Raw genomic sequence first — 13,514 nt, 5'->3', positions numbered from 1 at the left:
GATAGCTTTGGCAAATAGAATTAAGGAGATTCCAAAGGGTTTTTGCAAATACATTAAGGATAAAGGGTAACTAGGGAGAGAATAGGGCCCCTCAAAGATCAGCAAGACGGCCTTTGTGTGGAGCCACAGAAAATGGGGGCGATACTAAATGAATATTTTGCATCAGTATTTACTGTGGAAAAAGGATATGGAAGATATAGACTGTAGGGAAATAGATGGTGACATCTTGCAAAATGTCCATATTACAGAGGAGGTCTTGAAATGGTTAAAAGTGGATAAATCCCCAGGAGCTGATCATGGTAAATGGGATTCTTCCTACACCATCTGCTCCTCGCTGCTCATAACGTACACCTCTGTATATCAGAAATTCAACCATACACATGACAATGTTTAACAAGAAAATAATATTTGCCTGAACAACATTTGGTTAAAACAGATGTTTATTTTGTCTTTCAGTTGGTGATACTGCAATAATCAGCAATACATTAATACTGGACTATGACATCGTGTCTGCTGTTACATTCTATACATTGAATGTGGTCGTTACAGACCTGGGAGGGAACCAAGCAATGTGCAACCTGAATGTTTCATTGATTCCCATCAATGAAGCCCCGATATGTGATGCTGTATTTACAGGAGGGACAGGTGAAGATATTTCAATTATTAATCCTGATCCATATTACAATCAGTTAGACTTGTTTCAATTTAATAAATTCTGTCTATCCCTAGCTTTATTCTCATGTGTCACTTAACAGTGCCCATAAATCCATCATTTTGAGGATGTGGTGCTATAACATCCATTTTTTTGTAGCTGACACCAGCAAATAGAAATCAATAGAAAATCTGCCATGTTGGAATACATTCTACTTGTTGCAATTTTTATATTATGTTAATGTATCATTAAGGTTTTGTACAAATGGGAATATGAAATCAGTTATGTCCAACAGGCAGCATTGTTTGCATTAAAAGGTGCCAGTATGTTACAATGATTTTTCATACAAGTTTACAGGAAGAGCAGGATCTTTTCCCTCAGGTTCTCAAGCACAACCTGTGCTGGAATCATTCCCTGCCCCATCATCGTTCCCCTTTCACCTGAAATCATTCAATCCTGGCATCTCTTCCTCCCTCCTCACTTCTATGTCAAAATACACATTGTCCCCATTAATTTTGGTTTTTACCAGACTGACAGACAGCCTTCCCAGAATTCCTGGCTTTGATCTGAACAACCTTAAATCTTTAACTAACATTTTCTCCTTTGCAATCCAAAACATGACTCATCAAACAGCTTTCCAATTAAAATTTGTTGTCAAGAAGGAGTAGAATAGGGCACAAAACCCTTTGTTTTGCAATTACAAATTATTTATGGTTTACATTAGTATTAAACTTAATGTGAATGTCAAATTCTGTATTTAAGCTGTTGAACTACGTGATTCTTTTTATGCCTGAAAAATCAATTAATTTATTGCCCTTAATACCACCACTTATACATGACATAATACAGATTTGATTAATTACATTTCTTTTGGTGTAGGACCTTCTGTCACAATTCCCGAGACTACTGCTGTTGGTGTCTCTGTCTATAAGTTAACTGCATCAGATCCTGAAAATGGTAATTTACAAGTAAGTCTTTGCCAATTAAAAAGTGTTTTAAACTTGATTAAGCTTAAGGCGTACAACCAAAGCTTTCACCCACATTTGGAATTACTTTGGTCCTTGTGACTACAGTATGTGTATGATGGATTATGTGGGGAATTGTAAAATATTGAGTAATTAGAACTGAAGCACTAATCATCATAGAGCCAGGCACTTGTCCTGCTTGTATCAATAATATTAACAGGGGCAATCTGATTGACTTTCTGCTTCATGGAGATTCCGAAGATAACCATGAGGAGAACTTGTTAAGGAGAACTTGCTGATTTTTAACCCTCTTTTTCCACATCTCCATTTTCAGTGCAGTCCTCTTCCTGGCCTTTCTCCTTACATTCCTCCTGTTTCCCTTCCTCACCCACATTGAGCTCTCTCCACTTTCCCAGCAGATGTCAAAATATTTCTTTTCAAATGCTCTTCTTGAGAGTTTCATGAGTTCTACCTTTTGGTTTTGGAGTCTTTTTTTTATTTTCTTTCTCATTCTCACTACCTCATTTATTAGGTAACACAATATTTAAGTAACAAATGTATTGCTTATATGTGGCTTACTTGGACTCAAACAGAATTAGAATTAGAATAATTTGTCAAAATCCTCAATTGTCATCTCTTCTATGACAGGCCATGACAGGCAAAGGATGCACTAATTACCTAAACATCAGGGTAATTAAATTGGCACAAGACAACAGGCATAATTTGTAACAGAGGTTTATTGAAACAGTTGATTTGTGCTTCTACACAAAAGGAGACATCACCCGAAACAGATTTTTCTGCAGCTTGGTGAGGTCACAGCTAATATGTTCCCATCGCAAATGCACAAAGCGAAAATATTTTAACTAGGTAGTTTCTATTATTTTTATTGGATCTCAAACCTCAACCTCCAATTTAAATTTAACAATTGACACTTTGTTCTAATAACATCCATTACATTCTTTCCCACATCAAAGCTCTTGAACCAGTGCAGTGTTAAACCAGGAATTCCACATTCATTTCAAAGGAATTCATCACCTTAGTGATTTCCAGGTTTCCTTGCTCCCAGTTAGCTGACTAGCCCTTTACTGATGGGTTTAAAGCTGTTCCCTCTCTCTCAAGTGCTTCTTGCACTTTCAGCTTCTTTCTCCAGCCCCCTTTGCAGTTGTAGCTTCCTTCTTCTTGTAACTCATGGTGTTAATAGCACATGATGTTGGCTAGACTATGTTAGTGTTGATAGATTACAGAAAATTACGACCAGAGTGGAGAATGTTCAGTGAATACCTGCTGAACTATGTGCTTAGTTTTAGGAATTAATAGAAGTAAATTTTAATAGTTTGCACAAATGTGTATCCTGTAGTTATTTGTTTAATTCTCTCAGAATTGCCCTGTTTTATTATACATATATAATATATATATACTGCATGCCTGATTCTTGCATTTGCAGTTCCCGACTACCCCAGCCTTGCCCTTACAGTCATCACTACCTTACTTTGCAGCTCTCTTCCTCCCCATCTCCTGCTCCGCAGCCTCCTTCCTCTCCCCACCAGTCTGCAACTATGCTCCTACCCAGCAGCCTCCTTCTTGCTTTTCCCTATCCTCACCCCAAGATATAGCACCTCCACACCAATTGCATAGCAATTCCATCAGCATGTCCCCAGCAGCAGTTAGCTTGTAGCTGCTCAATCAGTAGCAGAGTAGTTCTCTCCTGTAAGTGCTGCTGCTGCTAATCCCACTGGATAACCTATCAGTTGCAAATGTGAGTGAGATACAATCTGAATTTGAAGGAGCATGATGAACACAGACTCTGTCATTCGAGGAGCAGCTCCTTACTGATTTTTTTCTCTCTCTCATATGGGCGGCACGGTGGCACAGTGGTTAGCACTGTTACCTCACAGCGCCAGAGACTCGGGTTCAATTCCCACCTCAGGCGACTGACTGTGTGGAGTTTGCATGTTCTCCCTGTGCCTGCATGGGTTTCCTCTGGGTGCTCTGGTTTTCTCCCACAGTCCAAAGATGTGCAGGTCAGGTGAATTGGCCATGCTAAATTTACCGTAGTGTTAGGTAAGGGGTAAATGTAGGGGTAAGGGTGGGTGGCGGGTCGGTGTGGACTTGTTGGGCCGAAGGGCCTGTTTCCACACTGTAAGTAATCTAATCTAATATGGGGTTGTCCTTTCTCTGGATGCTCTTGTGATTTGATTTTCCCCAGCATTTTCAAGGTTTTTGATGTGAATTCGTTCACCATCCCCTATATTTTGAGTTCTGTTTTCCAGTCAATTTTCTTACTGTCCTTCCTTCATTATCTTTATTTCATTTCCCATTACCCATTCCCAAAGATACCCCTTTTCTCCACCTCCCCCTTCTCATTCACCTTTATTATTCTGTTTTTCTCCTCCACTACCTTCTTAATTTTTTTCTAATCCTTCTCTGACCCCTCCTCATCTTTCCAAATTCTCTGCCTTTCTCTCCATCCTCACATGTCCCCTATCATCATTTCACGTAAGTTATTCTTTCATGGAGTGTAGTTAGCTCATTTGACTAGATGGTCAACAGATTAAAATGAACAGCATGGGGTTCAATCATGGATCTGACTCGAAGATTCAGTGGGAGCCTAATTTTTCTTGGCTTAAAACAAAATTATGGATCTTACTGCATGGTTCTCTGAATGATTGATTTGCCTTTAGGTAGAGAATCGAATAGGAAACAACGCAATTCTCCTGATAGAGTTACCTCGCTGGGTCTTGTCTTTCAAAATATACCAGCACAAGGAATAGTCTAGAGCAGACCGTTGATCTTCACTTTGAAGTTTATTAAAGATGTTTAAGGTGGAAGACTCACTAGTTAACAAAAATCAGAATCTGAATCAGGAAAAAACCTGAATTCCAATTCCTTGTGTTTGAGCTAATAAAAAAGATTGACATAGAACAAAGAGTGAAGTGTATTCAAACACTCACCTCAGGAATTGAATATTGGACTGACAGAAATATAACTTCCACTTTTATATTTCCTCAAGTATTCTTTTCTGCCGAGCTCCTCCACCAATACCACCGCACTATTTAACCTGGACAACGTGGGTCAGATTACCACAGCAGCTGCTTTGGATTTTGAAAATGGTGACATGGTATGAAATATATTTTTATTATTGATTAAGAAGAGAATCTTCAGCCCAGATACCTTGTTCAACTCAATTTACTGTCTTCATTCACAGAGATCTCATTAATTGATGTAATCCTGAGTTTTGTTCTTTGCCTTCAGCTTTTCTACGCTGTGATATCTATTAATGACACAGGATCTCCAAGCCTCTCTTGCACAGGCACAGTAACGATCACAATTACTGATGTAAATGATGAAGTTCCCATCATCAGGTACATTAAACATCATGACCATGTTATCAGACAAGACCAGTTCTCACTTGCATTAGTGGTCCATTGTTTACTAAATAGGAAAATTGTGTACCTTTTCAGCAACTGTCCAACAAGTACCTTAACCCTTAATGATGATGTGGCTCCTGGGACATTACTGACAACTTTATCTGCCTCAGATGGTGACAGCTTTGATAATCTGATTTTTGGATTTGCAGCAAATGAATCTTCATTTCAAATTTCCCAAGGTAGGAACACAAGTAATTATTGCAAATTTCATAGGACATTTGTCATGATGAAATGGGTGCATAATATATTTGTCTGTGGGTCTGATGGTGTCAATTTTCTCCCCTTTTTTGTTCATGTGTGTTTCTTTGTTTGATGCCATGTTTTGCATTCCTCTGATGTTTGTGTCCTTGGATTTATGAATATGATGTTTTCTTACTTCAAGTTTCATTTTTCCTGTGCATGTATAAAATTATTCTTACTTTTTGTTAGCATATGGCTCCTGTGGGCATATCTGTCTTCCTCTCCCTATAGTCAGTGCTAATCAGTGCTAATTTGTTCTCTGCAATGACTATGTGTCCTACAGCTCAGAGTTCTCAGATTTTTGTGCTATTTTTACTGTTTCTTGCAGTGCTTTTTCTTTGTACAACTCTTCTGTTTAGTGAATCTAAAATAAGTTGTGGCAATTTGTGCGTCATTATTTTTAAAGATGTTTAGGGTGGAAGACTCACTGGTTAACAAAAATCAGAATTTGAATAAGAAAAAACCTGAATTCCAATTCCTTGTGTTTGAGCTAATAAAAAAGGTTGACATAGAACAAAGCATGAACTTATTAGTTTTATTTTCCTGTAATAAGTCAGAGAACTATCATAATCAATCATAATGTGCATGTGTTGTATAAAGAAGACCTTTTCAGAAGGGTCCACAGAGAAACATATCTGAGTCAGTGACATAAAAAAGCCAATTCAGTCATTTGTTCTGAAGGGCATATGTGGTTACCTTGACAACAGTGATCGTTGCAAACTTTTTAACGAGCACTTCATTTCTCTCGCATGGAAAACCTCATTCCCCTGACACTACCTGAGTATTGCTTTCCATTGCTTATGACTTATTGATAGAATCTATCAGTACTTTCAAATCCTCATGCCATAATGTCGAATTATACTTGAAACTGAAGCTTCTTTGTTTTACAGTTGGAGACACTGCAATAATCTCCAATACATTCACACTGGACTATGACCATGGGTCTGTGGCCTCGTTCTATACGTTAAATGTGTTAGTTACAGACCTGGGCGGGAACCAAGCAACGTGCAACCTGAACGTTTCATTGATTCCCATCAACGAAGATCCAATATGCGAATCTATATTTACAGCGGGGACAGGTGAAGATATTTCAGTTATTAGCCTTGACATATGCTAAATAGTGATTATAATTAATTAGGTTTACATCGACTAACAAATTATGTCTAATCATGTTTTGTCTTTCAAGAATCAATTATTAATTTAGAATGCATATAAATTCATTCATTTGTTCTGTACCATTCTTCTGTACATCAGCAGAAGGAAGATAGAAGTCTGCCACATTGAAGTGGACTCATATTGTTGCAATTCTTGCACTATCATACTGCATAGCAGGAGTTCTGACATAATGGGAACAAGAGTCTGATTGTGCATAAGAGGGAATGACCTGGAAAACATATTGCTGCCAGTGTATTAGGCGAAATTTATAACTTAAACATTTTCAGTAATTATCTGCACTCAAAAGAAACTCCAATCAAAGATCTGAAAGGCTCATATTTCAATTATCCAGACCAATGCAAATATATATGTTAAATTTAATGGCTGTCTGCCTGGTGTTCCAGTGTGGACGAAGCATGGCAAGTAAAGAGTAGTGAGAGCAGCCATTTTGAACTAGGAAGTGTTTTACCAGCATTGAAGGTGTGAGCTAAAAGAAAGCAGCATTTTCTCTCTCAGCCTGCCAAAACAGCCAGCTATTGTAATATTTCCACCTCACACCCTCCCCACAAGCACTCCTCCTCCAAGGATCCTGATTTCTGAGCTCTGACCTATACAGTAGCCTCACCACCTTAAATTTCTCTGATTGTAAGTGCCACCCCAAACAATCTCTGAATCCAGCCTCCTGATGATGATCAGCAGGTGACCCAAGTTCAAAAGTAATACTCAGCTCTGTTCCCTGCTATCAGATGATGGCTATTCAGGAAGGTAGTCACCAAGAAAAATTAAATCAGGTCACAAAATCTCGAATCCTCAATGATCATGGCAAGTATTCTTTTCCACTGGGATAAATGCCACCAAGAAAGTGAAGATGTTATTCAAATATTTTATCAGAAAAATAATCAAATTTACTGCCATTAATGTATCACTTATCATCAATACAATGCTGTTTGCATGAAGCATATTTCCTTTGGTACAGGACCATCTGTTGCTCTTCCAGAGACTATTACTATTGGTGCCTCTGTCTATAAGTTAACTGCAACTGATCCTGATAAAGATCCTTTACAAGTAAGTCTTTTCCTAAAACATAAATAGCATTTTTGATCTTGATTATATTTAAGATAGGCAAGTCAACTTTGGAACCTCATTTAAAATGTTTTGCGGCTTTTTCCAGTAATATGTATATGATGGTTTATAGAGAATAGTCAGAGATCAGGGGAGAATCAGGGAGTATACATTCTCACAGTGATAGTGTTCATGTGGTTTATAACTAAATTAAAATTCTGTTAAATGGAGATCTCAAAGGTATTGATCGTAGGGGCACTGACAGAGAGGAACTGACATTCTTGGAAATGATCATTCTCCATCAAATCTTTTTCCTTGTCTTCCTCTTCCTCAATCTCTCCTGTTTGCCTTCCTGCCCTCATTGTCCATTCAATTCTAAATCCCAAACTCCACCTTCTTCACTCTCTTTCTCTTCCACATATCTTCCCAACTTAATATTTGAACATTCCCTCATTCCCTTATTGCCCATTTTCCCACAGACCCCTCTCCACTGTGCTACCTTCTTCTTTATTCTTCTTGCTCTCTTCACATTTACCTTAAAGTTTTCCTGTTTATTTACTTTTATCCATCCCCATTTGTCACATCACTTCATCTCTTGTCCTCTCTCCCACATTCCATACTTTCTCCAATTCCTGTCCCACAGTCTCTATCCTCATTTTTCCATTTCATTTCTGGTATCTCCTCAAACATTGCAAAAGTCTTTACATTCCCTAAACACTAGCACAAGAGATCACTTCGTAGGTCATCGATTTTCACTTTGGAATTGATTATCAGAGATTCAGGTGGAGACTTGCAGATAACAGGATCCAAATCTAAATCTGGAAGAAACCATAACTTCAATTTGGTTTGATCTGACCAAATTCAGGTTCAAATAAGGCAGAATGTAAAGTTCATCCAAATGCTCACCAAAAGAATTGAATATTAACTGACAGATATATAACTTTCTCCTTTTTTTCTCAAGTATTCTTTTCTGTCAAGTTCCTCCACAAGAACCACTGCACTATTTAACCTGGACAACGTGGGTCAGATTACCACAGCAGCTGCTTTGGATTTTGAAAATGGTGACATGGTATGAAATATATTTTTATTATTGATTAAGAAGAGAATCTTCAGCCCAGATACCTTGTTCAACTCAATTTACTGTCTTCATTCACAGAGATCTCATTAATTGATGTAATCCTGAGTTTTGTTCTTTGCCTTCAGCTTTTCCACGCTGTGATATCTATTAGTGACACGGGATCTCCAAGCCTCTCTTGCACAGGCACAGTAACGATCACAATTACTGATGTAAATGATGAAGTTCCCATCATCAGGTACATCATGACCATGTTATTAGACAAGACCAGTTATCACTTGCATTAGTGGTCCATTGTTTACTAAATAGGAAAATTGTGTACCTTTTCAGCAACTGTCCAACAAGTACCTTAACCCTTAATGATGATGTGGCTCCTGGGACATTACTGACAACTTTATCTGCCTCAGATAGTGACAACAGTGATGGACTGACTTATAGCTTTGCAGTAAATGATCCTTCCTTTCAAATTTCCCAAGGTAGGAATGCAATTAACTATACATAGGATACTGATGAGGTTTGCATGAGACTTTTCTATTTCTTGTTTTATTATGCGTAATTATTTGTTCCTGTTTTTGAGGCTCATTCATACATTTCTTTGTCCTGAGTTATGTAGGTCTTTAATCTGCTATTTGGATATTATTTGTGGATGTGATGTTTCTTATTTGATTTTGTTTATTTGTATACGAGCACATCAGTGCACATGATCACTCTTTATCATGATGTGTCTGATATTTGCATGTTGTACCATTTCATTTGATATTTCAGTTTAGTTTGAGTCCGGATTGTTCGGGCAAATTTATGATATTGTTCTTTATATGTATGTTTTTTTAACTCTAATTTTCCTTTATGCAACTTTTCTCTCTCAATGATGAATATTTGTATAGTTCAAGCAGCATTTTATGCCATTATTTTGCCATTTAATATATTGGTTGTGTACCTTTGCTCTGATATGGGTCAGAGAAAGAACCGGGTAAATTGTAAAATAAGTAATGCCGCACAAACCTGCAGATGGGTTCAGATGAATAAATCCCGGCCATTAATGAGAGTTATAGAACATAGAACATTACAGCGCAGTACAGGCCCTTCGGCCCTCGATGTTGCGCTGCCCTGTTATACTAATCTGAAGCCCATCCCACCTACACTATTCCATGTATATCCATATGCCTGTCCAATGACAACTTAAATGCACTTAAACTTGGCGAATTCACTACCATTGCAGGCAAAGCATTCCATACCCTTACTACTCTCTGAGTATATAGAATCTTCAAGCGTATCCCTCTTTTGTGACATTTCATTTCCCATTCAAGTAATATTTTGGTTTGCTCACACTCTCTGTCAATTGTTCTTCTCGACTTATAATTTATAAACCAGTACAATCGGCACTTCCAGCTGTCATTTTGTTATGTTAATAAGGAAATACTATTTTCCTGAGTTTTATCTGGCTGAAATGCGTGTTTCTTTTTTGTCCTTCAGTTGGAGACACTGCAATAATCACCAATACATTCACACTGGACTATGACAATGTGTCTGTGGCCATATTCTATACATTAAAAGTGGTCGTTAAAGACCTAGGAGGGAACCAAGCAATTTGCACCCTGCGTATTTCATTGATTGCAGTCAATGAAGATCCAATATGTGATGCTGTATTTACAGCAGGGACAGGTGAAGATACTTAAATTATTAATCGTAATATTTAGTTGAATAATGATTGCAATGAATTTGACTTTGCTCTGATAACATTGAGTCAAGTTTTTTTTTCCAGCAACAGTCTGTCCTCATAATGGCTTCCAGGTAAAATGCAGCATAAGATTGTGAAGTTCAGTATCTGAACTATTGGTGATATTTGGTAAAAATATGACACTTGTAAGTTTCAGTTTTGGGAAATCAAAAAGAATTCTGCCACATCATGACTGTTCACTTTGTTTAATCCTGATGGTGAAAGAGTTAATTATGTATCTGAAAGGAATATAAATATGTTTGGCTCAACACACACTCAAGGAACAGATCCTTCTCTTCCATTCTGACACTCTTCAGCCTTCTGGGCTTAGATTCAGCAACTTTCATAACCTCCATCTTTATTTGTTTGTGCCATTTTGATGGTTCAATTCTTTCTTCACATTGCAATCATATGGCTGCTCTTTACATTCACGTGCTTATCACAGACAGAACCTTTGCATATTTGGAGATTCATCGACATTCTCTTTTCTTTCATATCACAAAGTCTTTTGTTGATCAATGACCCTTGACTTACTCCTCAACATAGATGTTCCCTTTAGTTCTTTCTGCTCCTCTCCCTCCAACACCTATCCTAGAAACTGGCTTAAAAACTGTTGCATTTCTATCTAACAGCTGTACTGATGAAAGGTCATGAACCAGAAGTCTTAATTCCATCTCTCTCCACAGATGCCTGATCTGCTGAGTGCCAGCATTTTTTTTTCGTATTTTGGAAAAAAATGCATCTGACTTAACTATTACACTGTTAGGTGCACATTGATTAAAATATTCCAACCCCTGAAACTAAAATCCATGCCAGAGGGTCTATGAAATATGAGGTCTGGTGTTTAAAAGGTGATGTTTTGACTTATAAACATGACAAAAAAAATTGCACCTGAAATAATTCTTCAAGGAGCACAGAAGCTCCATCTACAATTAAAATGTAGACAATAAATATTATTTGGTGTAAACGCAAGCAGAACCATTTGGTACAGGATTACTGTTTCTAATATTAATGTTGAGACAAATTACCTTTGTACACTATTTTACAAGAGACTAACATAAATAGTTATAATTACAGCCCTATATTGATAGCCCACATTTCAGAAACTGCGTTATTGATTCATTACTGCAAACAATTAAAATGCAAAATGGTTGTTCTACAGCCTCTACATGACCTAATGTCATTCTCAGGGCTCAAAGGGGAAATGACAGTGAATGGAGTTGCATGATGATGCCCATATTGTCCAAAGTTGTGCAGGTTAGGTGGATTGACCATGCTAAATTGTCCCATAATATCCAGGAATGTACAAGTTAGGTGGTTTAGCCATAGTAAATATGGGATTACAGAGATAAGGTAGTGGTCTGAGTCTAGGTGGGGTGCTCTTCAGAGCATTAATGCAGACTCAATGGGCTGAATGGCCTCTTTATGCTTTGTTGGGATTCTACAACTGGTTACCTCCCCAATTGGGATTATACTGAGCTCTTCTAGCATTCCTCAGTGTGCAGAACTACAAACTTCAGCAATTGAAACAATATACAGTTTACAGAGCTGAAACACTGTAAGGTCCATATGCAATCCAAGCCAAGACACCTTGGAGCAGACTCTAATAAATGGCAGAAAGGATCACCAAGATTCCCCAGTTAAATATACCAGTACACAGCCCTAGTGTTTTGTCCACTCAGTCTTCAAGTTGGAAAATAATAATAAAAAGGGCATTTGTTCAGAACCCTGATAATGGTCTCACTGTTCCAAAACACAGCACCCCTTGTTGATGAAATATCCCAGGATGGAACTGGGTGGGAGTGTAATAACAGAAATTCTTAAACCAGGTCTGATGTGGACCAATAAAAAGTTCCTCTTCTGTCGCCATTAAAGTAGCAAGCAGATTAACATCGCACCTGAAATGAAACTCTCGGATAGTGAACATATATTAGATGCAGAAACATCAAGAGTGAGCAGACCGCTATTCTTGTTTGTTCTTCAATTGCAGCATCAGTCGATATTAATGAGACAAATGATGACCTAACAGCCATCTACCAGGTTTCTGCAACAGATCCAGATTTTGAGGACTCTTTAACAGTAAGGTTTTCCTAGTGTGATAATTACTACATTATTAAGTTAATTTAGTTGCTATATGCCTGAAAATAATGATCTATAGGAATTGGTAGTAATTGTGTCAATTAATGACGACTGTTCAGGATCACAACATGAAGGGACCAAAGCTACATCACAACTTAATTTCAGCACCTTCTTTGAGAAATGAATATACTCCCTATAACAGACCATAGATGTCAGAAAGGAGTCAACTTCAGTGCAACATCAAGAAGGAGCAAGGTGTTCTATATATCAAGCCTGCTCTGCATTTCAATGCAAGAGCAAAGTAGGGAGGCAAAGAAAACTAAAAAAAACACAAAAATGGAAGGCAGCAGGAATGACAGCTAGCACTTATTAGGGCTTTTGGGCTGGGAAAAAATGTGTAAAAATATCAAAAAGTCTAAATGGTACTATGCCTGACTTAACAGAGCATTTGCAATAAGGTAGATGAATTAATGTGTACAGGTATAACACACATTTCATTAATGTGAATTCACTATAATGCAATTGACAAATTGGGGACACTGTTTCTAAAGCATGAACTTTTAAAGTCTGTATTGGTTATGACACGATTCTGGCCCCATTAGTTTAAATGGTGCTGCTATTAAACAATTTTCTTACTTCATGGGATTGCATGAGAACAGAACTACCACGTTATGGCAGAACTGACTGTATCTAGTTGTAACAAGGTATGGTATGACTTTGAAAATGGAGGAATGCCTGTGGGGTAACCAAAACTGGGAATTTACCATCCAAAGGGGTTCAAACTGCAGGAAGGACAGGCAAAAAGGACAAGGAGGTGAGATGGCATGGCTAGTAAAAATATAATTAGTGCAAAAATGAGAAAGGATTCAGGAAATGATCAGCCTTGTAGGAGTGTACATGAGATAGTTTTATAGACCAGTATATTGTGGAACAAATCAGGACATATGTTACCCTATGTTTGATTTTAAGCATTGAGAATAGCTTATTAACTGATCTGGTTGTGAGAGAGCCTCTGGGAAAAGGTGACCCTAACACGATACAACTCTTCTTTGGTTTGGAAAGTGAAATAGTTCAATTCAAAATTATAGTTCTGAATAAAAAAAGGGATACTATAAAGGTATGAGTAGTGAGTTGGCTTGAT

General features: G+C 37.7%; 1 protein-coding gene across 1 annotated transcript in view; it reads left to right on the top strand.

Annotated features, from left to right (window-relative positions):
• The window catches only part of LOC122561461 (cadherin-23-like), a 100,527-nt gene that overhangs the window by 28,550 nt on the left and 58,463 nt on the right, over positions 1 to 13,514 (top strand). The window contains exons 6-17 of the mRNA XM_043713203.1: positions 457 to 645; positions 1,532 to 1,620; positions 4,628 to 4,735; positions 4,870 to 4,979; positions 5,079 to 5,224; positions 6,176 to 6,364; positions 7,417 to 7,505; positions 8,464 to 8,571; positions 8,706 to 8,815; positions 8,908 to 9,053; positions 10,051 to 10,239; positions 12,285 to 12,373. Coding sequence (XP_043569138.1) covers positions 457 to 645; positions 1,532 to 1,620; positions 4,628 to 4,735; positions 4,870 to 4,979; positions 5,079 to 5,224; positions 6,176 to 6,364; positions 7,417 to 7,505; positions 8,464 to 8,571; positions 8,706 to 8,815; positions 8,908 to 9,053; positions 10,051 to 10,239; positions 12,285 to 12,373 — 1,562 coding nt within the window. The remainder of the gene's footprint in view (positions 1 to 456; positions 646 to 1,531; positions 1,621 to 4,627; positions 4,736 to 4,869; positions 4,980 to 5,078; positions 5,225 to 6,175; positions 6,365 to 7,416; positions 7,506 to 8,463; positions 8,572 to 8,705; positions 8,816 to 8,907; positions 9,054 to 10,050; positions 10,240 to 12,284; positions 12,374 to 13,514) is intronic.

The sequence above is a fragment of the Chiloscyllium plagiosum genome, chromosome 23 (assembly GCF_004010195.1).
Source record: "Chiloscyllium plagiosum isolate BGI_BamShark_2017 chromosome 23, ASM401019v2, whole genome shotgun sequence".
Lineage (NCBI taxonomy): Eukaryota > Metazoa > Chordata > Chondrichthyes > Orectolobiformes > Hemiscylliidae > Chiloscyllium > Chiloscyllium plagiosum.
The sequence above is the reverse complement of the archived record's forward strand: the minus strand, read 5'-3'. Positions and strand labels throughout refer to the sequence as shown.